Below are 25743 nucleotides of genomic sequence, written 5' to 3' on the forward strand. Positions count from 1 at the left end.
GCAGGGCACATGTATCTAGTTAAAAGACTGCATTTCTCAGTAGAGCCATGGGACTATGTTTTGGCAGATGAGATGTAAGCACAAAGGTATGGGACTTCCAAGGCAGTCTCCTAAAAAAGAAAAGGGTGCACTCTTACCCATTTCTCCTCCCTACTTCCAAAGGTGGGACATAATGAGGTGATCTTTTATTTTTTTAAAAAGATTTTAATTGTTTATTCACGAGAGAGAGAGAGAGAGAGAGGCAGAGACATAGGCAGAGGGAGAAGCAGGCTCCATGCAGGGAGCCCAATGTGGGTGGGACTCCATCCCGGGTCTCCAGGATCACACCCTGAACTGAAAGCAGACGCTTAACCACTGAGCCACCCAGGCATCCTCATAATGAGGTGATCTTAAGATTGGAAACCAAGTGCTGAGTGTAGCAGAGCAGCGCTCCTACCTCTGGACTTCCTTTTTGTGAAGAGAGTAACAAATTTCCACTGTAAGTTATTTTCTTTCGTTATGTGCAGCTAAACCTCACCCTAACTGATCATTCCTGTTGCTGTTGTAGTTGCACGCTTGCGTCCCATCAGGAAGCCTGCATACAGCACAAGAAAGACACTTCCATTGTTCGTTTCCCAGAGTTAGGAGTCTCTCATGTTCCTCACCCTCTCTGATTTTTCCCACTCATCTTCTCTCCCCTATAATCCCTTTCACTATACTTTATATTCCCCAAATGAGTGGGTGGGGGGATGGGGTGACCGAGTGAAGGGCACTGAGGGGGGCACTGGACGGGATGAGCACTGGGTGTTATGCTATATGTTGGCAAATCGAACTCCAATAAAAAAAATACAAAAAAATAAATAAATAAATCAGTAAGAACCTAAAAAAAACCTAAAATAAAATAAATCAGTAAGAACCTAAAAAAAAAAAAAAAAGTTCCATGTGGGGGGGGGGAAAAAGTGCTAGGCCTCCTTCCACAAATTGTAAATAACCAAGCTACCAGGAGGGTGGAGTATGAGGTGGGCCTGGGAATACAGTTTTTCAGCTCACACAGAGCACTGAAAGCTGGATTAAGGAATTCGGGCTTTATTCTGTAAATCCCTTGCTGATAGGAAACCGTCTTATGTAGTAATGCCTCCAGGTTGTAGATGCTTAATGAATGACTATTTTCTTTATTAACGCTGCTAACTTGAACAGCAAAAGGAGTGCTGGAAGGTGGACCAGCTGGGAATCACCATGTGATCTACCCTCGTCCACGCTCTACAGACGAAGGAACCTCGGAGCGCTTGCTGTGAGGGGCAGTCGGCCCAGCCGCCAGGAGAGGCTCACGGCAAAACACCTCAGCGGCGAAGGCGGTCGGGGCGGCGGGGATGGGGGAGGGGGTCACGAAGCGCAGTTGGGTCAGCGCCCGCTCAAGATGGCTGCCCGGGAACCCCATGACCAGGAGGAGGCGGAGCTCCGCCCCAGCACGCCCGGCCCCGCCCCGCCCGGCCCCGCCCAGCGCCCAGCGCCCAGCGCCCAGCGCCCCTCCGCGGTGGGGGGTGCGGGTTGTGAGGTGTCTCCGCGAGGCGCCTGCGCAGTGAGCAGAGGCGCGCGGGGCGGAGGCTTTATAACCACTTCGACGCGGCCGCTCGGCTTCTAGCTCGGGGAGGGCGGCCGAGGCGGCGGCGGTCGCGGCGGCGGTTGGGGGGCGCTGAGGCGGGAGCTGTGGCGGCGCTGGGCGCCGCTCGCTCCTCGGGCTCTGGGGGCCATGGGCTCTGAGAAGGACTCCGAGTCGCCGCGCTCTACATCTCTACACGCGGCCGCGCCCGACCCCAAGTGCCGCAGCGGCGGCCGGCGCCGGCGCCTCACCTTCCACAGTGTCTTCTCCGCCTCGGCCCGCGGCCGCCGCGCCCGGGCCAAGCCGCAGGCCGAGCCGCCGCCCCCGGCCGCCCCGCCGCCGCCCGCCCCGGTCCCGGCCGCGGCCCAGGCCCCGCCGCCCGAGGCGCTGCCCGCGGAGCCGGCAGCCGAGGCGGAGGCGGAGGCCGCGGCGGCGGCGGCGGCGGCGGCGGCGGCGGCCGGGCCGGGGTTCGACGATGAGGAGGCGGCGGAGGGCGGCGGCTCGGGCCCGGAGGAGGTGGAGTGCCCGCTCTGCCTGGTGCGGCTGCCTCCCGAGCGGGCCCCGCGCCTCCTCAGTTGCCCGCACCGCTCGTGCCGGGACTGCCTCCGCCACTACCTGCGCCTGGAGATCAGCGAGAGCCGGGTGCCCATCAGCTGCCCCGAGTGCAGCGAGCGACTCAACCCGCACGACATCCGCCTGCTGCTCGCCGACCCCCCGCTCATGCACAAGTACGAGGAGTTCATGCTGCGCCGCTACCTGGCCTCGGACCCCGACTGCCGCTGGTGCCCGGCCCCGGACTGCGGGTGAGCGCGGGGGCGTGGCCGCCGGGGCCGCCGGGGCCCCCGGGGCTGGACCCCACTGGGTCCTCGGTGCGGCTGGTGCGTGCGTGCGTGTGCGCGGCCCAGCGCCGAGCAGCGGGTGAGGGCCCCGCAGCGGGAAGGAGGGGAAGGCGGCAACCGCGGCGGGCCGGTAACCCGTCACGGTCGGCGAGCCCGGACGGGTGGGGGAAGGCACCCGCCACCTGCCCTGCCCGAGGCCTCGAGGTGGGGGCTGAGCAGTCGGGGAGGGCGAGGGAGCTGTCCATCAAGTCAGGAGGCAGGGAGAGGCCTTCAGGTCGGGTGCACGCCCCTCTGTCCAGAGGTAGGGGCCACGTCTTAAGGAGGGCGGGGAGCGGGTAACTGGCGAAGGACGGAATGAGCATATCATTCGGAGGGGCTCACAGCATTCGGAGGGGCGTGTCCCTTTGGCCAGTGACAGACTTAGCGGCACTGCAGCTGACCACAGCTGCGAAAGTTGGGATGAAGGTGATGGAAATGGCACTGGGGGGAAAGGACAGCTCACTGGCAGCTCCGGTGCATCTTGGGCATTGTGTTCCTTGTGTGCCAAGCTGTTGGGAGGCCCCCTGTGGTTCTTACACCGCTGCCTCGGGCAGGGTGAGGAGTGGACGGACCCTTTCTTTGTCCAGAGAAGCAACACTGAGAAGAAGGATGCCCAGAGGCTTGACACGGTAGGAGAAAGTGTGTTATCCAGCCCTTCTGATCTTGAGTTCTTGATGACTGTCTTTTAAGGAAGGTACCATGTATCCTGGATTTTTAAGGCCAGTGAGAAAATATGCAGTACGTGCAGAGATAGAATGCCACCAGATTTTACTATCTATAAAGTACTCAATGGAGACCACCCTCCCACCACGTAAAACAAATCTGTGTGTTACTGTCTGTACATCCCATGAATGGCTGCATGCAGCAGAGCGCTTATCTAGGGAGTGATAGGGAGTGATTGGGAGTCAGACTGTGCCGTTTACCAGTTCTGTGACCTTGAGCAGATCATTATGTTCTCGTGTGTTATGTTTTGGGGACAAAAAGATGCTAGGGACTCCTTGCAGTGTGTGAACATAATGCTAGTAAAAAAGCTGCATGGGCCTTTACTTCAAAGGAGTTTAAAAGGGCTTTTAATTGTAGCCTGTATACCAAGACTGTTTTAAGATTTCCATGATGCTGCTATTTGTCCCCTTCAAAAGAAGCTGTCTTAAGAGTGTCTAGGGGTCAAGTAGGAAGAGTTAACTTCTGTCTTTCTATTCTACTATCTCTAAAGATGGGTGTGCCATCTAACCTCACTGAGTTGGAGTTTCTAAATTACTTTGAAGTGTTGTGGTCAAAGGTATGGTGTTTGTCTATGGTAGATCACTTTCACTTTGAATTCATAAATGTCGGAAAGAATGTTGTAGGCTCTTATATCTGGTGGTCTGGTGATCTCACTAGCCTAAGAGGCTAATATATATGATAGGCAACTTTTATAGATACTGTTAATCTATTTTCTGAACCAAAGGGATATTTACTTAAAAGAACGCTGCATGGCTAATTTTGGAATAGTATATCAACTCCTTTTTGAGATGTCTTTCCTTGAATTTTAACTGAGAAATGTGGCATGGCTGATTATCTTTCTGGGAAAGTTCCCTTTTTGTTTTTATTTCTCTGAAGTCAATGACTGTTTTTGCTCACAACAATAAAAATGGACATGAATTAATTTACAATCTTTATGGTGACAACTGTGAACCATTACTGAAAGTTATTAAAGAATTAAGGCCATTTCTTACTTTAGCCAAGTATTGGGTTAGTATCATGTAGAGCTCTTTTTAATTAGTTAAAAGAATTATAAAAATTATATTTATGTATTTATCGTAATGTGTTATCTGTGGGTTTAAAGGAGGTGAAGTCTGCTGAAAGCAAGCAAGCTGGCATCTGAGTATCCATGTGCCAGGCATACATAATTTAATTTGATCCTTACAACATTGTAAGATTGATTTAGTCTTGTAGATGAGAAAACTGAAATTTAAATAAATTAAGTGGCTTGTTCAGGGTCATACCTATTGGGTGATGGAACTAGGCTTGAAACACTGGTCTTAACTCCAACCAAGGCCAATATTCTTTCCTCTCAACCTTTTCTTTTTAAAAAGCATGCACTACTGGGGATGCTACTATTTGGACCATTTTGTCAGTTGTGGCCTAAGGACAACTTTGAGAGAGCCAAGAATCTAGTTTCTTTTCTGATTCTTTTTTTGTGAACAGCCTCTTATCTACTTTATTTTTCTTCTCTGAAATAGGCCTAATCCTTTCCTGACTTGAGAAGCTTAATTAATGTTTGCAGAGTATTTTGAGGTCTGCAGTTGGAAGTGTTAGATAAACAGGGAGTAACTTTAAAATTCTGTCACTTCCCAAACAGGTGTCTGAGTTCCCTGGGGATGTCGCCAATGGTTTTGCCACTTCTTTTTAATGCCGGAAGAAAAACAGTTTGTTTTGTTTTGATCAAACTGTTCTATTCTTCTGTGTCTGGTAAAAATTATGGAGAGGATTAAGTGTAGTCCCTAGTTATCTTTTCTTGTACCTGACTATCTTTACTACTAACAGATCAAGTTCTTAGAGCCAAATTTATCAAGTTCTCCCTTCGCTCTGTGTGTGTATATGTCTATGTATTTGGCAGGGTGAAGGGGGCATGTAAGCGGTCTCACAGAGTTCTTTCTGATCATTAGTTTCACTATGATTATGATAATGAGAACATCATATATTAAAAGATTATTTGTTTACAAAATATTTGTAGAGCAGAGTCTTGAATTTTTCTTTTCCCACACTTGAATATGATTTTATTTTATTCATGAATAAGAGAACCAATGTCAGTAGGGAAGCGTTTACATTATTTTTTAATATTATTAAGTACTATATTACCAAGCATATTTAAAACATATTTTTAAATGAGATTAAATTAACTCAATATATAAATAACCATTTTTATAGTTCTTTATAATCTTCAGACTATAAGCTCATTCAGGAATAATTTTAATTTCATTAAAGTGGAGGATGGTGGTAAGCTTATTTTATAAAGGAGAAACCAGTTCGTAGAAGTTTAAGTGTGGGCTTCAATGTCTCAGGCTAATAAATAGTGCGGTTGATCTATAACCCCTTAGAGTCTCTGCTTAAGCATGAGGTCTTCTCAGACACCCCTACATCATGTAAATATATAATTTTTCCTCTCAAGTACCTTGTTGCCAATCTTTAAACCCTTTCAGAATCTCTAGAAGATTGAGAGGTGAGCAAAGGAGGCAACAAAATTTCCTGGTGTGCAGCAGCAGATCTTCTGTACAGATGAATAGGAGATAAGGCTGTCTTGACCTAAATTCTTTGTGTAGGTCCACATTGCTGGCTCTCTCTCCTGCAGAGTCCCCCCTCCTACCTGGACCCAACAGGTGTGAGCTGTTGGCCTTCCTGGACAACTGAACTGGACCATCCCATAAATAGGAAGATTCTGTTCATCTCTAGCACATTTATGAGGGAATTAAACTCCTTGACAAATTTCTCAGTGAAGGATTTTTTTTTTCCTCTCTGAAGCCTTTCTACATCTTTATCTCTCTCTCTCTCTCTCTCTCTCTCTTTCTCTCTGGTATGACATTTTAAAAATTGAGATATAGCTCATGGGTACGTCTTCTCTTAATTTAGCTCTGTACCTTCTATTTCACAACTCCTCATTCTATCCTATCCTCTGCCCCCCATCTTCCCATCTGCACCCAGCTCCATACATTTTTCCCATATTTGTCAAAGTACTCATTCTAAAGTGGAACATTTTATATCACTCTCCTGCTTCCAACTGTTAGTACCTAACCTATAAAATGACTTATATCTTCAAGAACTGATTATTTTTATGATCTACCCTTATAATTTAAGTCCCTTTACAGTCTCCCACCATCTTTTCATCTTATTTTCTGTTTTTCACCTACATCAGTATTTTCCAATGTATATCATAGGTATTACTGAAAACCTTTTTGATCAAATAAGCTTGGGAAGTATTGGATTGAACAAAATTTATTTCTGAACTTTTTAGACCCTTTAAACATGCTAATATACACTGTAAAGTTTGCTAATGCTAATATACAGTACATCTTCAATCTGGTGTAATTTCTCCAAATTTAGATCAACAGGAAACATGTTGGTTTGTTTTAAAGTTCCTTTTTTTTTAAAAAAAGATTTTATTTATTTGAGAGCGCTTGCATGCACAAGAAGGGGGGAGGGGCAGAAGAAGAGGGAGAAGCAGGCTCCCCACTGAGCAGGGAGCCTGATGCAGGGTGGGGACTCAATCCCAGGACCCTGAGATCATGACTTGAGCAGAGAAAAGTGGCTTAACCAAGTGAGCCACCCAGATGCCCTGTTTTTGTTTTTTTCTATGACATCTTTAACTGACACTTTCCCTATATGCAGTTTTCTATTTTTTTTTTTAAGATTTTATTTATTTATTCACAAGAGACATAGGCTGAGGGAGAAGCAGGCTCCCTCTGGGGAGCCTGATGTGGGACTCAATCCCAGGATCCCTGAACCAAAGGCAGATGCTCAACCACTGAGCCACCCAGGTGCCCCTATGAGCAGTTTTCTAAGCTTCTTTAACAGTTACTCTGTACAGTGTTACTCTGTCTTCTGTTAGTGTCCTGATTTAACAATGAATTTTGTGCTCTGAATAGATTGAGAGTTTCTCTAGCCTAGGATAGCCATATTCCAACTTATTCTACAACTCTACAAACAAAATTTTTCAATTAGATCCCAGAAGAATGAGATAGTTGAATTTTGATAAGATAAAGAAGATGAACAGCACAGTTTTTTTTTGTTTTGTTTTTGTTTTTTTTTTATGATAGTCACACACAGAGAGAGAGAGAGAGGCAGAGACACAGGCTGAGGGAGAAGCAGGCTCCATGCACCGGGAGCCCGACGTGGGATTCGATCCCTGTCTCCAGGATCATGCCCTGGGCCAAAGGCAGGCGCCAAACCGCTGCGCCACCCAGGGATCCCAACAGCACAGTTTTTGAAAGAGAAACAGATAATGGGGATGGGAGGGTCAAGAAGAGGACAGACTGATGATCCTTCAGTAGACACTTTTGAGAATTATGCAGTGTTGAACCTTAGGTGATATTGGGTATTACAAAAAGGACTCAGACATGGTCCTCTTGACAGAGTGTTTGACCTGTTAGAAGAGATTAGATAGATAAATAGATATAGATAAAATTATAAACGCAATGCAATACATACTAAAGAAAACACAAATGCTCTTAGAGGATAGATAAAAGATTTTTGTATGATGGTGTCAAGAAAAACTTCATAGAGGAGGTAATATTTGATCTGGGCCTTGAAGAATGTGAGTAGGAATTCATACGAGGCAAACTGATGTGAGTAGAGGAAAAAAAAAACATCTTAAACCAGAGTGTTTTGAGCAAGTGCATAGAGGTATAAAAATACAATACTAAGTCTGGAATCTAGTTTGGTCAGCCTCTGGATGCACAATATGGAGAGCATGATCTGGAAAGTTAACTAGAGATCAATCTGAAAAGGTAGACTTAAAGATAAAAAATCTTTAAAAAAAAGTTATGTGGCCTGGAGCTAGAAAGTTTGAACATAATAGAGGAACACATTCCTTTAACTACTAGGGTCTGTTGGAGCATAACCAAATTCATAATATTGGGATTTTCTTCTCCAAGGCTGAAGTTAGGTAATGCTGTAGTCTATCTAGCCTGTCACATATTATTATATTTCTGAAGACTTAGGAAATTAACAAAATTAGTAAACTTATATAAACTTAAGGAGAGGGGGAAGGATACATCTGTTTTCTTAGCACCATGTAATTTCCATCACCTTCTATTTAGCTGCTGCTGCTTCCCCACCTCTCCCCCATGTAGCTTCTAATTAGCAACCCTGAATTCTTGGCTAAGCAAAGAGCAGGGTAGGAGAAAAGCTCCATTGTAGGACATGGAAGAGAAGAAACAAGATTGTCAAGGTGGATTTGGTCTCAAGGATGAAGTTTTTTTCAACTACCTAGGGAAGAAGATTACCCTATTCAGAATTTAGGAGTTTGCTCCTAAAATGGGTTTAGACAAAAATTTTTTTAAAGATTTTATTTATTTATTCATGAGAGACACAGAAAGAGCTAGAGACATTCGGCAGAGGGAGAAGCAGGCTCCTTGCAGGGAGCCTGATGTGGGACTCCATCCCTGATCCCTAGATCACGCCCTGAGCCAAAGGCAGACGCTCAACCGCTGAGCCACCCAGGCATCCCTAGACAAAATTTTAGAATTAAGTTATAGTATCTGGCATATAGTAAACCAATAGATACATGGATAAGGTTTAAAGATTGCTTTGTGATAGAGTAATGGGCCAGGAGAAGAGTTATAATGGCCTGGGGAAAGTAAAACACCTAAACAGGAGAGAGTCTCTATTATTCATTCAACACAAGTATTTTGAGCATGAACCAGTATGCTAGACCCGAAGATTAAAAAATGGATAGTACTTTTCCTTGAGTCTAGTCTGGCTGGAGAAATACACGTATAAACAGATAATTACAATATAATATAATAAGTAATATAAAGTTATTGTACATAGGCATAAAGTAGGCAACCAGCTACCTGGAGAGGTTAAGTGGATTTTATAGGGAAGATGACATTTGAGCTGGTTCTTAAATAGATAACTATTTGCCAGATCAAGAAGAAAGGAAAGAACGTTTCTAGGCAGAAGGAGTAGATTATGCAAAGGCCAGGAAGTAGGATAAAATGTGCTATATTGTTATACCATACCTTTCAGGGCAAGATCTCAAATGCAGTTTTAGAATATGTTTAGTTACACTTGGAGGTGGCAAGCTCCATTTTTGAGATAGAGGTTAAGGCTTGGCAATTTAAATTAGCTCAGTGTCATGCAGTATGAGTCAGGAGCAAGGAGCTCAGACCAGGCGCTCCAAAACAGGAATACCAAGTCTCGTGCCCTGAGTAATTCTGTGTCATGGTAATAGATCACTGTGGGTTCATGAGTATTTGGGGTTATTTTACTTCCTTGGAACCAATTTACACATCCAAAATTGACATTTTCAATCTTGTTAAATGTTCTTCTTTAAAATAAATAAAAGAATCTGTTAATAAGTATTTATTCCCACCAGGTAAGGTAGGAATGGATCAGGAAATTATCAAGGTTTCCTGAGTATGTAATTTTTATCATCAGCAATTGTGTTAAGGCAGGGAGGTCATCCAGTACCTTTCCCATTTAACACAAAATAACAAGCAAGTCACTTTCTTCAGGAGAAACATTGTTTATCTGTAGTAGCTATTTTGCAGTTAGGTAGGGTGAATTTACTCAGAACTCCTACAGGATATGAATCATTTGCATTCATACATTGACCTATTCTCACTTTGCTCTTTCTGAGAAGAGTTTTAGTACAGATTGTATTATATAACATAGATGATATGTCATTGATATTTTCAGTGTCATTCTCAAATCAACTTGCAGATTCTATAATAAACTGAGAACTTGAGTTGCTGCTATAAACATCAATGTACATTCAAATAAACAGGAGAATAAATCCAAGAAAATGTTATTAGCTTTTTTTTATAAGTTTGTGTGAAATCTTTGGCTATTGAAGGAGAAAGTGGACTAGAAGACAACAAAGCCCAATGGCAACACCTAAACCTGCATTCATTGACCTATTTAAAAATTGTTTGAACGTTCACAACTATTTCCCCTTCCTTGTTTCTTTACTTTAAAAATTTTTTTTAAAAAGTGTTCACTTATTGGGGGTTATCTAAACATTTAGTTGACATTTAGAACTAGTCAGAGAGAGGCTAATAGTTGTAAATATATTCGATTGTGAGAGAGTAATTCTAAGAAAATAAATGTGAATTATAAGAAACAGTTGATGTTGGTGCAGATGGGTTCTGAGTTGCCCATCTTTACTAAGAATATGTGTCAGAAGAGAGAAGGAAGGGGAGGGAGATAATAGCCTTATTATGTATTAATTAGTAAAGTAGATGAGTGGTATTCTTAGATTCTGGAGTCTATCAAGGAAGTAGATATTTCAAGGTATAGATTTGAGTTTAAAAAAATGTTTGAAAGATAAAATGAGCTTTCAGTAGGAGAAGTTGATCACAAATCCATCTATGACAATTGTTTCAGACTATATGTGCTGAGACCAGATTCACTGTGTAACTTTTTTTTAAAAATTTATTTATTTAAAAAAAATTATTTATTTATTTATAAGAGAAACAGAGAGAGAGGCAGAGACATAGGCAGAGGGAGAAGCAGGCTCCCGGTGGGGAGCCTGACGCGGAACTCTATGCCAGGACCCCAGGATCAGTTCCTGAGCCAAAGGCAGATCACCGAGCCACCCAGGCATCCCTTCACTGTGGAACTTAAAATGAAAAAGTATACTTTAGTTTTCATAATACCTTTGTTTTACAAATGTTCTATCCTTAATATAAACAAATTCTAATCTTTAAAAATACAGCAAACCATCAAAAGGAATAGTTTTGTACTCTGTTATTTATGAAACTTGCTGTGGTAAACTGCTCTTAAGGAAGCTAGAATACATGCTAGAATTCAGCCTAAATATGGTATTTTTCCCTGTTTTTTCAAAGGTAAATGATTTGTGTTTTTAGAATCTCTCTCTCTTTTTTTAAAGATTTTATTTATTTATTTATGAGAGACCCAGAAAGAGAGGCAGAGGGAGGAGAAGCAGGCTCCATGCAAGGAGCCTGATGTGGGATTCAATCCCGGGTCTCTGGGATCACGCCCTGAGCCAAAGGCAGACACTCAACCACTGAGCCACCAGGCATCGCTGTTTTTAGAATCTCAAGAAGAAATTTACTTTCTCACACAGAATATGTTTTTACAGTTTTGTTAGTCATGCTTGTGTGTATTTTATGTGTTATATATGTACTTTTTTCTCTATATCACATGTAGGGGGGAGGAGTATCAGTTACCCCACCGAAACTGATGAATAATGTCTGTCTTGTTCCAGTCAATCTCACTCTACTCCTATCTCTTCTTATTTCCTTACCCAGTTATGCTGTTATTGCCTATGGCTGTGCCAGCTGCCCAAAGCTGACCTGTGAGAGGGAAGGCTGCCAAACAGAGTTCTGCTACCACTGCAAACAAATATGGCATCCAAATCAGACATGCGATATGGCCCGTCAACAGAGGGCACAGACTTTGCGAGTACGGACCAAGCACACTTCAGGTCTCAGTTATGGACAAGAATCTGGACCAGGTATGTTGGCATTGTCTCATTTTTCTCTTTATTTTATACTTCATAATGTGAGCCTAAAGCTGGAAGAGATTATTTTACTGTATAACCAAGTATTTCTTGGGATCAGAGAGCAAAAAATACTTGGTAATACTTTCAATATTCTATTTGACATGTAACTTCTCTCTCTGACAATTATAGGTTTTCCAACCTATAACTTGGTAAAATTGGAATAAAACAAAATTGAATTCTCTAATTTCTACCTTTTTAATAATATGTCTCATATTGGAGAGTAATTAGATCCTTTTGCAAGGGACTTTTTCAAAACTTTCATTGTGAGCAGAAAGACATTTAATGGGTATTAAACCTCTACTATCTTCCTATTAGCTTTAAGTACATCACAGCTTTTGGAAATAGGATACAGAGTTAAGGAAAGGAAAAAATATTAGTGTGGGTTAATGATTAACCTTAAAAGGAGGAACCTTGGCAAGTCAGAGTAAATCTATTTGAAAATGTCAGTGAGTTTATTGCCTTTTATAAATGTATTTTATTTCACTGATGTCATTTGGGAGAGGCTGGTAGGAAAGATTTTACCATTCACTTTTTCCTGGCACAGCATAATCTCCTAAATTGTCATTTTAATAGGATAGTTCCTAGCTTGCTGTGAAAATTACTAGGTGTGTGCTACATAACATACCCAATTATCTTTAGGTTTTGAATTTGAAAGTATCATGGGAGGGGTCTGTGGGTTGTGTTAACAGCACATCACAATGATACTTGCTGAGCCAGAGAAATGAATTTCCTGAGCTAAAGTTTTTCAAAACTTAAAGCCAATCCCAAGCTGCAGACTATTCTTCCTGCAGGACACCGCTTATTGGCTGGTGAAATTCCATTTTCCTTGGAACCATTTTTGTCTCTAGGGAAGTTTTCTTGTTCGGAGTGTGGCGTAAGTGCTGTGTACGATGCCAGTTTGGGGGATAGGCAGCTCAATATGAGACAGGATCCATTTTATGAAAATTCCTGAGGTCTAGACATAGCCAACCTTCCAGTGAAATGGGTTGCACAATTTGGAATTCTCAGCCAAGAGTTCTTGACTGCCTCTTCATTTTTTTAATATATATTCCTAGGAATAATAAGTCAAATTAGGTTTAACTGGGGGTATTTTTCTACCCAATCTTCCTTCCCCCCCTTAGCAGATGACATCAAGCCATGCCCACGATGTAGCGCTTACATTATCAAGATGAATGATGGAAGCTGTAATCATATGACCTGTGCAGTGTGTGGCTGTGAATTCTGTTGGCTTTGCATGAAAGAGATCTCAGACTTGCATTACCTCAGGTGAGATGGGAAATGTGTCCTTTGCTTTATAGTCTTGTTCTTTTACTGATTTAGGAAAAAGGTTGTCAAAGAGACTTAGTTGTCTATCCTCGCATTACAGTATAAGAAAGCTGTAAAAAGTTTTTTTTTTTTTTTTTGAAGATTTTATTTATTCATGAGAGACACACAGAGAGAGAGAGGCAGAGACATAGGCAGAGGGAGAAGCAGGCTCCATGCAGGGAGCCTGATGTGGGACTTGATCCTGGGACTCGATCCCAGGACTCCAGGATCACACCCTGGGCCGAAAGCAGGCGCTAAACCACTGAGCCACCCAGGGATCTCCTGTAAAAAGTTCTTCTGAAGCACTCCTGTGACCATGTTTTTCTTCAGTACAGAAACTTCCAGGGACTGTTTTCATTACCTTCCAGATAGAGTTCAGTTTCCCTCGCATAGCTTTCCAACAGTCTGGCCCTAATCTACTTCTCTAGCTTTTTTCATGTTGCTTTTATACATGTTATATTCCGGGTAACCTGGGCTTGCTATTTCCTCTCTCTCCTCTGGCTATCTTACTTGTTCATGTTCTTTCATAATTGTTCATGCTCTTTCCTTTGCCCAGAATGCTTTCTGATAACATCACCCTCCCAGCAATCCCCTTTTATCTCAACTTGTTCAGTTCTTATTCACCCTTCAGGAGCCACTTAAATGCCATTTCATCTATGATGCCTTCCCAGCTTTTTCTGCCTCGTTCTTCTGTATTGACATTCCTTAAATGTATAAATATCACTACTTTTACTTCATATACATGTCTAATTTGGTAAACTGCATAAGTTTATTAAGGTCAGAGTTAACCTTTTTACAGTTCCTGGCATGTAATCATTTTTCAAAGAATTCAAAGTGAATATTAAAATATTGTCCTGAAGGAGTTAATATTTGTAAACTTAAAATTCGTTGTTTGAATGCAACATTTTTATTTCCAATATAGTAAACATTGAGTTACTTACACTGTACCAATTAATCAGGGACACAAGGATGTGTAAGACGTGATCCCTACTTTCAAAATTGCTTATCCTATATAGTAGAGAAGACAGGACAAAGGGAGTGAAGAAAAATGGTTGAACACAAAACCATTAAGTATAAAAGTAGGCAAACTAAGGGTATGAAACTAGCATAAAGGGTGTGACAAGTCTTTTTAAATCCTTTCCCAGGAACATGGTTTACACTATCTATTGAATATGGGGAGAACATATGCCAAGAAAACTATGCAAATCAGTGTTCACTAACTGCAGGGCACAGTGCTTTTGGATGAGATGTCAAGTGTGTAGGTTGGGATCCCAAGTAGTATATCAGTCAAGGAAGCTGGATCAGTGTTGGGTTAGGGAGGACAGAGTTCAGTAGCAAAGAAAGGAAAGAAGTTTCAAGTCTGGAAGCCTATCTTTACAACCAAAAAGTAAAGGGCCCAGAGGTCTAATAATCTGACCTTGTCTTTTGCTCCCCCCTCTATATTCATTTCCTGCAACCTCTTGTAACTGTTAATTATTCTTATTGGAAAAAAAAAAAAGGCTCTTGCTCTTATCAAGCCCTCTGGTGACAACAGCTGCATTTGTAATATTGGTAGTAACTTTAACATGTTTCCTCTGCAGCCCCTCTGGCTGCACATTCTGGGGCAAGAAGCCGTGGAGCCGTAAGAAGAAAATTCTTTGGCAGCTGGGAACACTGATTGGTGCTCCAGTGGGGATTTCCCTCATTGCTGGCATTGCCATTCCTGCCATGGTCATCGGCATTCCTGTTTATGTTGGCAGGAAGGTAAGACATAATGAGTTCTGTGTGTGTTCCATCCCCAGGTAAAGTTTGGAAGGAAATAGGGAAGAGCTTATATTTCAGAACTTATTGAGAACCAACTAGTTCGTAGATAAAAATAACCTTAATTTCTTAAATGGATCTTCACAAACCCCAAGAGATCTAAAAGTTCTTATTAGCATCCTGGGCCTGGTTTGTCTCAGTGACTTAAAGGTGAAATACTTTCCTCACTAGCCCTGAGTTATTTTGTCTCTTCTTGGACTAACTTTTTCTGTATTAGTTTATGTCACCCTGATCTGAGTTAGGTTAAAAATTGAGAAAGATGGCTTCTTGGTAGGTGGGGGATAGACTTTAATATAGATAGAATATTCGCTTCTCTTTTTCCACCCTGGCAAAAAGATTGATATGTAACCTGCTGACCTGGATTTTCTTTCTTATTCTTAGATACACAGCAGATATGAAGGAAGGAAAACCTCCAAACATAAGAGGAATTTGGCTATCACAGGAGGAGTGACTTTGTCAGTCATTGCATCCCCAGTTATTGCTGCGGTTAGTGTGGGTAAGCAAGCCTGGACTGTGTCTCTTCTCCTTCCCTCCCTTTCTTTTCTTCTACCATATCCCTCTTCCCAGCTTTCTGATGATAGCAGTGTAGCCAGCTGGCCAGATGTGGCCAGATGGCCACCCTGGAGGCTCTCTACGTTTCATGTCAAACCTATCTTGGGAGTTAACTCTATTAGGCACTATTGTAATGAATATCAGCCACACAAAATTGTCAGTTTGGGATCTTTGGTTCTTAAATTAATAGAACTCTGGCACATAAATTGAATTAAAGAATATTACTTTAAGGGCAGCCCAGGTGGCTCAGCGGTTTAGCGCCGCCTTCAGCCCAGGGTGTGATCCTGGAGGCCCGGGATCGAGTCCCACGTTGGGCTCCTTGCATGGAGCCTGCTTCTCCCTCTGCCTGTGTCTCTGCCTCTCTCCCTCTCTCTCTCTCTCTCTCTGTCTCAGGAATAAATAAATAAAATCTTAAAAAAAAAAAAAAAAAAGAATATTACTTTAAGGCCTAGTTTTTCACCTTTTATCTTCCTTCTCCACTTGCTATGGAACCCACAAAATGAAATTACTTTTATTTTATTTTTTTAAAGATTTTATTTATTCATGAGAGACACAGTAGAGAGAGAGGCAGAGACATAGGCAGAGGGAGAAGCAGGCTCCATGCAGGGAGCCTGATGTGGGACTCCATCCTAGATCTCCAGGATCACACCCTGGGCCGAAGGCAGCGCTAAACCACGGAGCCACCCGGACTACCCAAATTACTTTTATTTTTATTTGCTTAATGCCTCAAAGTATTTTGGGAGACATGATGGTTTGTTTTAGGATAAGAATATTATAACAAGGGGCACCTAGGTGGCTCAGTCAGTTAAACATCTGCCTTTAGCTCAGGTCATGATCCTGGAGTCCCATGATAGAGCCTCATGTCAGGCTCTCTGCTCAGTGGGCAATCTGCTTCTCCCTCTCCCCCCTCCCCCTTATGTTCTCTCTCTCTCTCTCTTTTTCTCTCTCTCTTTCTCTCTCGTGCAAACATTGAGTTACTTAGTGAATGACAACTGAATGGCAACAGATGACAGATGGACTGTGTGCTTACTCTCTCTCTGAAATAAATAAAATCTTAAAAAAGAAGAATATTGTAACTAACATTTATTAAGGCTCTCCATGTACCAGTACCAGTAGTAGTTCTGAGTATTTTGCATGTATTAATTCATTTAATCCTTACAGCAGCACAATTGTAATAGAAAGGTGTTGTAATTTGCCCAAGGTCACTTAGCTGAAATGGGATTTTCAAGGCAGTCTGACTTCAGAGCTTGTACTCTTAATAACTAAGCCATTCTGCCTCACACAGCAGTAAGATTTTGGAATTAACACTGGGGGGGATCCTAAACCCCAGGAGTCACTTATTTAATGTTTGAGTATTGATTGGTTCTTGCATTGACATGTCAACAGTGAGTAGAAGAGGGAAAATGAAAGCAACATATACTCACTGTGCTGGGCACTGTATGCCTTCTCTTTTGATCTTTGACAACCCTGGGAAGAGATATGTGAGGTTATACCGCTAGTAAATTGGAGCCAGGGTTCTAATCCAGGGCTTTCTAATTCTAAGTCCAGTCATTCTGTTAGCCCTAGCTATCTCTTTAGGATAGCCATGTTTTAGGTGTCTTTGGCCCTTTATAAAGTGGTGTGTCTGTGCTTAGGCTGGGAAGGAGAATTTAGGGCAGTTGCAACCCGATGGCCTGCTGATTTGTTTCCTTCTCCTCCCCCAGGTATTGGTGTCCCCATTATGCTGGCTTATGTGTATGGGGTTGTGCCCATTTCTCTCTGTCGTGGAGGTGGCTGTGGAGTTAGCACGGCCAACGGAAAGGGGGTGAAAATTGAATTTGATGAAGATGATGGTCCAATCACAGGTAAAGAGAGGATTTTCATTTCCCTTAAATTTATGGGACAGAAGATAAAAATCAGTAGAATTCAGCACATTTTACAGAGAGATTGTCATTGGATTATTTTGGATAATGAGCTTTGTAGGGGGTAAAGTATTTTTAGCTTTTCATTTCTTTGTTCCAGAGTTATTAGGTTAATTCCTCTGGTACTTGGCTCTGTGTGACAGGTACAAACTAGTAGGATTCCAAGTAACTCCAAGTATGCTGGTAATAGTAGTGATTATAATAAAGTCTTATATCTACATAGTACTTTATAATTTTCAGAGGAATTCACACAGTTATTATCTCACCTGGTTTTTACAACAGCTCTCTGAATAGGAAGGGCAGGGGCTATTATTATCCCTGTTTAATGGGAACTTCTTTAAACTTTTGTCTCAACATCTGTTAAATGGGTTTAAGAGCTTCTGCAGAGCTGGGACTAGAGCAAGTCTTCTAGCTTCTTTTTTTCCCCCCACCTTCTACTTTGATGTTTTCACTTTACCATATTAAAGTGAAAACTAAGCTGGGGCACAGAGAGTCTCACAAGTTTTGGAAGCTTTCTACCAGAATCAACACCTAACATGACCTAAATATATTTTTGAAGTCTTCATGTTTGATTAGATGACATCTATGGTAAAATGGGCAGCATAGTGGACTTGGAGTTGGAAGTATAGTTTCATGTGACCAGGCATGACTTGAACATGTCATTTAGTTCTAAGCTTTTGCTTTCTCTTCTAAAGTTGGGACTGTTATTGCCTAGTTACTGGGAAGATTAAATATTAACAATATGTTAGAACACCTAATGTGTGGTGGCTACATATAGTAGTTATTAAGTGAGTAAATGAGTATTTTCATGAATTTTCTCCACTCTGAAGAGTCATTACAGGAAAATAACAGACTCTATTATTGATGCTATATTATTTTGAATTGAAATGTTTGGTTCCATCTCCAGTGGCCGATGCCTGGCGAGCCCTCAAGAATCCCAGCATTGGGGAAAGCAGCATTGAAGGTCTGACTAGTGTATTGAGCACAAGTGGAAGCCCTACAGATGGACTCAGTGTTATGCAGGGTCCATACAGCGAAACAGCCAGCTTTGCAGCCCTCTCAGGGGGCACTCTGAGTGGTGGCATTCTTTCCAGTGGCAAGGGAAAATATAGCAGGTAAGCAATAGATAATTTCTGATAGAACCAGTTAGAATGGTAAGAAGTAACATACCTGTATCGAGCCATTTCCCTGTGCTAGGCACATCTCATATATCATCTGATTTTGGTGTAATCATCGTGGTTTGGGTCTTTTGTTATTGTTGTTTTTAATTTTACAATGAGAAAACAAGTTTCTAAAACGCTAAATGACTTACACAAAGTTCAGTGTTCTTTCTACTGCACCATAGTGGCTTCCTATAAAGAATAATCCTGAGTTCAGATATCCTCTCTACTACATTAGGCTGCCTGCTTCTGGAAGGGAATGCGTGCATTTTTGTAGAGTTCCCAGGGCTGTGCTCCCCATGAGGCTTTTCACTGACCTTCAATTGAATAGCATCTATACTGTATCTTATTGGCTTTTGATGCTACGATCCTTATTACCTTCTTATTCCCATTTGATAGATAAGGAAGATCAATTCTACGAATTTGTGTTGAGAAGCTATAAAGCTTTGTGACTAAAAATGTTTGACTTGCTCATTTTACCAGTTAGGTAAAGCAGAACATATTCGGAGGAGCATAACAGGTGTTAATATGAGAAGCAGTTAATTGAATGCACTTGAGAAGAGAGGCCTGCAGATGGGGCAAAACAGGATAGGGAGGTAAGAGAAATGGTTGCCTTCAGATATCTGAAGGGCCTTAAATAGGAAGAAAGGATTCTGACTCATGCCAAGAGGTAGATTGAGACAATTTGGCAGAAGCTAGAGGGAAACCTAATTTTGTTTCATTATAGAGAATATAGGGAAAATCTATATAAAAGTCCAAGGAAGAACTGAATTACTTCAGAAGATACTGAGCTGCTTATCCCTGAAGTGTTTAAAGTAAGACCAGATGGCCATTTGGCTATTAGAAGGAGTCAAGCAACAGATGACAGATGGACTGGATCCCACACCTGAGTGCCTGTCAGTCACCTGGGAGCCTCTTAAAAATAGATTTCAGGGCCCTATCCCAAAATTAATAAATTGAATCTCCTGGAGTAGGACCTAAGGAATCTGTGTTTTGAAAAGGCTCCCCAGGTGATTCTAGCATAGTCATTGTACAAGCTAGCATCTGAGAAGCACCTAAACAATGGCGTTTGTGAACATCCTCTTCCAATTCTGAGATTCTATGAAAGATCTGAACCTAGAACCCAGGTCTCTGATTCAGTGCACTTTCCATTACACTGCCTCATCTTCCTGGAGCATGGCATATTCTTAAAGGGTATCTAAGCCTGGAGCTGCAGAGTAAAGGCATAGGCTGTACAATGGGGGTTGCTCGAATGTGCAGCTGGAGGCTGCTGCTGACCAATCTGTGTCTCATGACTCTGGTCATCTCTTGTTAGGGGATCCCCCCCCACATGCCAGAGAACTCACTGCTGGGCTTTCTTAAAACCATCACTGTTGTAAATAAGCAGACAGACATAATTGGAGACTGACTTGCTGAAACTGCAGCTTAGCCAGTCCAGCTGTTCCAGTTCTGTGAAAGCCTTTTATAGGAAGTAGATGAGTCAGATGGGTTTGTCTGTGAAACCTATTAAGAGGAAATACTTAGGTGTGTAGCAAACTGGTGTTAGAGCCAAGGAAGGAAATAGTTATTAGGTTCTCAACTTTGAGACACCATCGGGAAATTTTGCTACTCTTGTGGGAGGTTGGATCCTCTATGTCCTTCAGTCTCGTAGCCTGGGGGTAATTTGATTGCTAAGTGTTTGAGTTCCTATTGCAAGACACAGAGGGTAAAGTATAAATGAGATGTAGTCTCTCCTTTTTTTTTTTGGAGTTCACAGATGAGTGGGGGAGAGATGCATAAATTGATTAAGTAGGTAGATGCTATGGGAGCATTTAACAGGAAATGACTGGTTTGCTGGGAGAGTGAGGGGAGGTACTTCTTTTGTTGTTAAGGACTGAACACATAAGGAAAGGAAACTTCCAGAGAGAGGACGTAGTATGTGCCAAGTTATGGAGGTATACAATGTATATGTGTGTATAAGGAAAGAAAGAATTCAGAGTGATTATGATTTAGGACCTACGGTGAGAGATGGAACTGGAGAGAGAGCTTGAAGGCAGATCATGAAGACCTTAAATGCCTGTTGGTAGTAGAGAGCCAAGAGAGGACTGTTAGAGTGATCGGGTCTTGGTCCACATTGGCACTGATCTGTAAGGTGTTGGACTTGGACTTAGGGCTGCTGGAGAGAGAACCTAATTGCAATTTTCCAGGCAGGAGCTGTTGAGCACCTAAAGTTACGTAGTAGCAATGGGGAGAGAAAGGAGGGGACGATTTCAGTAGATATTCAAGAGAGAGAAATGTGTGGGCATCTATTTGAGCTATTTGACAATTGGAAAAGATCAGATCAACTCAATTTGCAAGATAACAATAGATGTGTTCCAGGAAGCAGACTGTCTCGGAATACCCAGGTCTTGTATTAACTTGAACGTCCCCTCTTTACACAGGTTAGAAGTCCAAGCCGATGTCCAAAAGGAAATTTTCCCCAAAGACACAGCCAGTCTTGGTGCAATTAGTGACAACGCAAGTACTCGTGCTATGGCCGGTTCCATAATCAGTTCCTACAACCCACAGGACAGGTATGTGAACAGTCAGAGATGCCCAGGAGAGGTTAACAGTTTGTGGTCGGGTCCTAGGCCTTCAGATTTTCAATGCCTCATGTCAGGGCTGTGTGTACCATCAGATAGGGTATATAGTGTGTGCCCTGTGAGCTCACTGGGCAGGTTCTTGGTATAGGGGTATTTAGGATCTTTTGATTGATTCTTCTTGTTAGCCCTTGATTTTTAGGGGTTTCTTTCTTCCTTTTCTTCCCTCTCCCCACTTTTTCAGGTCTTTTTTGGCTATTGTATAATTATTCACGGAACTTAAGGAGCTAGATTGCTGTTCACTGATGTCTGTGGGTCTGTGGCTTTTGCTCTTAGGTCGCCCTTTGCTTGATGTGTCTCCTGTCACCTAGTTCTCTTTATTTTTGAGAAGCTAGTGTAACTGATAATGGTGTGATTGCAGCATTCCCTACAGGAGAGGTTCTGGTTTCTTCTAATTGTGACATAGTAGTAAGACACTACGAATCTTCTTTCATTTTTGTATTTTGAGTAAGATAGTGTGAGGGTCTGACCCTTAGTTGAATTTTGAAAGCTCTTTTTTAGTTGTGTAAAGAAATTGGCAGAGGTATGTGTGTTCTTAATCATCAAAAGCGTTCTAGTTCTTCTCTTATTTGAGAATTAAGTTAAATTTTTATTTTTGCTAAAAGTGAGTTTCAGTCTACAGTTTACCTATGCTTTGAACTTTCTAATCCTGATCCCACAAACTGCTTGTACCAACAGGTATAGCATGACCCATTCATGATTCAGCAAAGTGGATTTTGTCTCCACAGAGAATGCAACAATATGGAAATCCAAGTGGACATTGAAGCCAAACCGAGCCACTATCAGCTGGTGAGTGGAAGCAGCACAGAGGACTCGCTCCATGTTCATGCTCAGATGGCAGAGAATGAAGAAGAAGGTAGTGGTCGTGGTGGCAGTGGCAGCAATGAAGAGGATCCTTCCTGCAAACACCAAAGCTGTGAACAGAAAGACTGCCTGGCCAGCAAAGTTTGGGATATCAGCCTGGCCCAGCCTGAGAGTATCCGTAGTGACCTGGAGAGCTCTGATACACAGTCAGACGATGTGCCAGACATCACCTCAGATGAGTGTGGCTCCCCTCGCTCCCATACGGCAGCCTGCCCCTCGACTCCCAGAGCCCCAGGTGCACCGAGCCCAAGTGCCCATATGAACCTCTCTGCCCCAGCCGAGGGGAAGACTATCTTGAAGCCAGAAGGTGCAGAAGCCAGAGTATGAAGTGGAATGAATGCTGTTCTGAGAAGCACACTTGTTGTAACTGCATCTTTTGGAATCTTTTTTTGGGGAGGCGGGGACTTATGTATTTTATTTCAAAGATTCTCTGGTCACAGGTTTTCCCCAGGGAAATTCTGAGAAATTTGCAGTTTCTTACCAGATAAAACATGGAGATTTTTGCCCTTAGTCCTACCCCCCAACCCCTCCCTCCTTTTTTTAGTTTTAATTTATTGGTTAAATTGATGGTGGCAATCCGTGAGATGTGTCAAAGAGTGTACAGATGTATGTGTGTATATTGTATGTATGCTAACATATTACTGAAGGACACATTTTAATAAAGATTTCTGTCGTAATTCAATTCAATCTCATTTTCCTTGGCTTGGGTAGTCCTACAGAGCCAAGTGTTTGAGTAGACCACTTTCATCTCTAACAGTCTCTAGATTGGAGTTTTCCCATTCCCAGGAATGAAGGATTGTATTCTAACTAGGACTGCAGTGGAGTCCTCTATAAACCGACGACTCCTAGCCTGACAGGAAGTAAAGGTAGGCTTGTTTTGGACTGTGTAGTCAGACTGAAGAATTAGCTGAGTCAGCCATATGGAGAAGCTGTGGATTAAAATGAACCTTGTTTGCCCTCTAGAGGCAACTGTGCAGTTTTCCTGTTAAAGCTTTACTTCTCCGAGTTGTTTGTAGTCACTAGGAGAAATGTGGTTCAGAAGAGGCGAGGGGTGGCTGTTCCCAGTGGCTCTTCAGAGAGATCCCAGTGAATGGTACAGGGTTACAAGTTGGGGACAGAGTATTCTTGTTGGAGAAGGAAAGGTACCGATTTTGCATAATCACCAAGCAATAGCCCAAGTGTTTGTTATATTCTCAGGTATGCATTCCCTGTTCCTAAAAGCTTTCTCTGTTTTGCCAACGTCATGTAAGTGAGAGTGGCTAAGGAATCTGACTAAAATTCATATTGAAAGGAGAGAGGAGACATGCCATCAAAATCTAGCATTTAATTTTATCTGCTCTTATAAATTCATCCGAATTGAGCTAAGTTAGTACTACTTAGGATTTTGGCTCTGTCTAGAATAATGGCCTTAGAAATGAAAGTTCATACATAGTATAGCAGAAAAACTAAAAGATTCATGAAACCTGATGTAAGATTCTAAATCTGGCAGTAACTTTGTGACTGTGAGTCAGTTTCTGTCTCATGCCCCTAATTTCCCCAATTCTTAGACAATATTTAAGGAGCTTCCAGTGCCAAACTTCTCTAGCACCTTAGCCCTGGGCCCAGAGGAAGAGTTGTCATCCTTTCCCTGAGGACCAGATGGCTTTCTGTTTCCTTTCACAGATGCCTGCTCCTTGTCTTCCTGGCCTGTGCTTTACCACAATGAAGAGGAGTCTGGACAACAACTTGGAAGATGATTATCTCTTGGGCACTGCAGCTAGATTTAGCACATTTCCCTGTGCCTGGAACAGGAAATGCTCTTGGTGGACTTAAGGTCTCTGGAAGAAAGTGCCCTAATGTCCTTGTGTGAAAAGGGGGACCTGTTGGAAAAGGGGGCAGACAGTCTGGAAATCTCTGAAATGCAAATAATCAACTCAAGATTGCAATTCTCTTGAAGCCTCACCAGATAGCAGTTAACTTGGATAAAATCGAAGAAGTCTTTGGAGGGGCAAGAGTTGGCAGCCAAACCTGTGTTGTTATCTGGGTTCCACGTCTTCCCACTGTGAGACTTGGGCAGTTGCCTCTGAGTCTGCTTTCACTTAGGCAACATGGGGAAAACAATCCTTAACTGTGGTCGTAAAGATTGAGTGAGATGTTGTACTGAAATGCTTTTGGTAAAGACCCATGTTTTTTCCTCCTGCAGGAATGAGAAAAAGTAAGGGGAGATGATGGGTGTCATCTAAGGGAAAAAAAACAACAGAACTCTACACCAGAGGCTATGAAAAACTAAGCTTACTCTAATCCTTTGTAACACTCCTGTTGTAGTCCTGTTGTAGATCCTAGACATTAGCTGATGAAAAGGCCCTTCGGCGCCACCTGGACAAGAACATGAGTAATGCGTTGGAAAAGTTAGTTCTCCCTTTAAAATATGGTGAAAGTTTAACTTCCTCTTTGTTTTTTTCATTTTGAAATGCCTACCACATTTCAAGTATAGAATTCAGCAGTAAAGAAAACACAAAATTATCGTCCCTGTGAAACTAAGGCTTTAGGGGGAAAGACGATCAGATCTATAATCTGGATGAGGGTAAATACACTGAAGAAAACAAAGCAGGGAAGAGAGAATGGTAGATGATTCTACTTCAGATGGTGGTGTAGGCTTCTTTGATAAAGGTACATTTTATCAGAGTCCTAAGGGGAATGAGAAGGAACCAGTGGATATCTAGGGGAATAACATACCAGACAAAAGTTTCTTTGGTGGAACATCCTTAGTCTGATTAACACACACACACACACACACACACACACACACACAGCTTACATGCCTATATGTCTTGACCTATGTGGACCAAGGAGGTTGGAGAGGTGGCTGGGGATGAGATTGTATAGATTTAGCAAAACCACTCTGCAGACAAATTTTACGTTTCTCTCAGGCCAAGAAGAGAGGTAATCTTGAAATCCAGACAGACGGGATGCTTGTAGTCAACTTTCAAAAAGGCTAAGATTGGGGTAGGATTTGTCTGTTCACCAGTCCTACTTGAAATGATGTAAAGAAACTCACAGATATAGTAAATGGGTACTAACGTATTCCGACCCTTTTCAATATACTTTCTTGTACTCCAGAGGCTGGGAAGCTAAGGACTATGTGTCTTAAACTTTCTTAAACCAAGATTCTGAATATAATTTAAGTTTTGCTAATTAACTATGCAAGCAAGATGTGGAAGGAGGGAGTGATTGAGGCATCATCTTCAGCAACTTTGGCTGGTTGCTACTGCAAGGATATAGAGACCTTGGATTTCTCTTCAACAGTATTCCAATATCCATCCGTAGTTTTGTAAGTGTTGAAGGGCTTCCTGATCCATAAATAACAGTGATGTGTGTTCCTGTAGTTAGCCTATGGTTGCCTCCTGATACCTTATCTCGATAGTCGCAGAGGTAACAGCTACCAGTGTAGAACCAATCTGAGTTTTCTTGGAGATCCAGCCTAGAGCCCATTAGCTCAAGCTTTCCAATTCCTGTAAGCACCTAATTTACTTGTATTGAATCCTTATCTACTTATAAAATAGATAGAAGGGTTTTGTTTCCTACAACTACTAAATGCTGATAATGGTATTTGGTTCCAAAAGTGGTTATAGGCAATAGGCCCTCAAAGATGGGACTCCTTTTTTTTTTTTTTTTTATTTACTTATGATAGGCACACAGTGAGAGAGAGAGGCAGAGACACAGGCAGAGAGAGAAGCAGACTCCATGCACCAGGAGCCCGATGTGGGATTTGATCCTGGGTCTCCAGGATCGCGCCCTGGGCCAAAGGCAGGCGCTAAACCACTATGCCACCCAGGGATCCCAGATGGGACTCTTAGATTAGTTATGACTATGCTGGATTT

General features: G+C 42.4%; 1 protein-coding gene across 6 annotated transcripts; it reads left to right on the forward strand.

Moving 5' to 3' along the window:
* The first annotated feature begins 1714 nt into the window (after window positions 1–1714).
* RNF19B (ring finger protein 19B) lies at window positions 1715–24309 on the forward strand. 6 transcript variants are annotated; one of them, XM_038531175.1, is made up of 10 exons: window positions 1715–2382; window positions 11430–11635; window positions 12805–12949; window positions 14569–14731; window positions 15170–15284; window positions 17044–17184; window positions 18149–18356; window positions 20822–20953; window positions 21748–22246; window positions 23546–24309. In XM_038531175.1, the coding sequence occupies exons 1-9, from the start codon at window positions 1730–1732 to the stop codon at window positions 22208–22210; spliced, it is 2226 nt and encodes a 741-aa protein (XP_038387103.1). In that variant the 5' UTR covers window positions 1715–1729; the 3' UTR covers window positions 22211–22246; window positions 23546–24309. The 6 variants fall into 6 exon arrangements, with proteins under 6 accessions (XP_038387103.1, XP_038387100.1, XP_038387101.1 ...); XM_038531172.1 differs by having other exon boundaries at window positions 21748–22190; XM_038531173.1 differs by having other exon boundaries at window positions 12808–12949; window positions 21748–22190.
* The last annotated feature ends 1434 nt before the right edge of the window (window positions 24310–25743 follow it).

The sequence above is a fragment of the Canis lupus genome, chromosome 2 (genome assembly GCF_011100685.1).
Source record: "Canis lupus familiaris isolate Mischka breed German Shepherd chromosome 2, alternate assembly UU_Cfam_GSD_1.0, whole genome shotgun sequence".
NCBI classification, from domain to species: domain Eukaryota; kingdom Metazoa; phylum Chordata; class Mammalia; order Carnivora; family Canidae; genus Canis; species Canis lupus.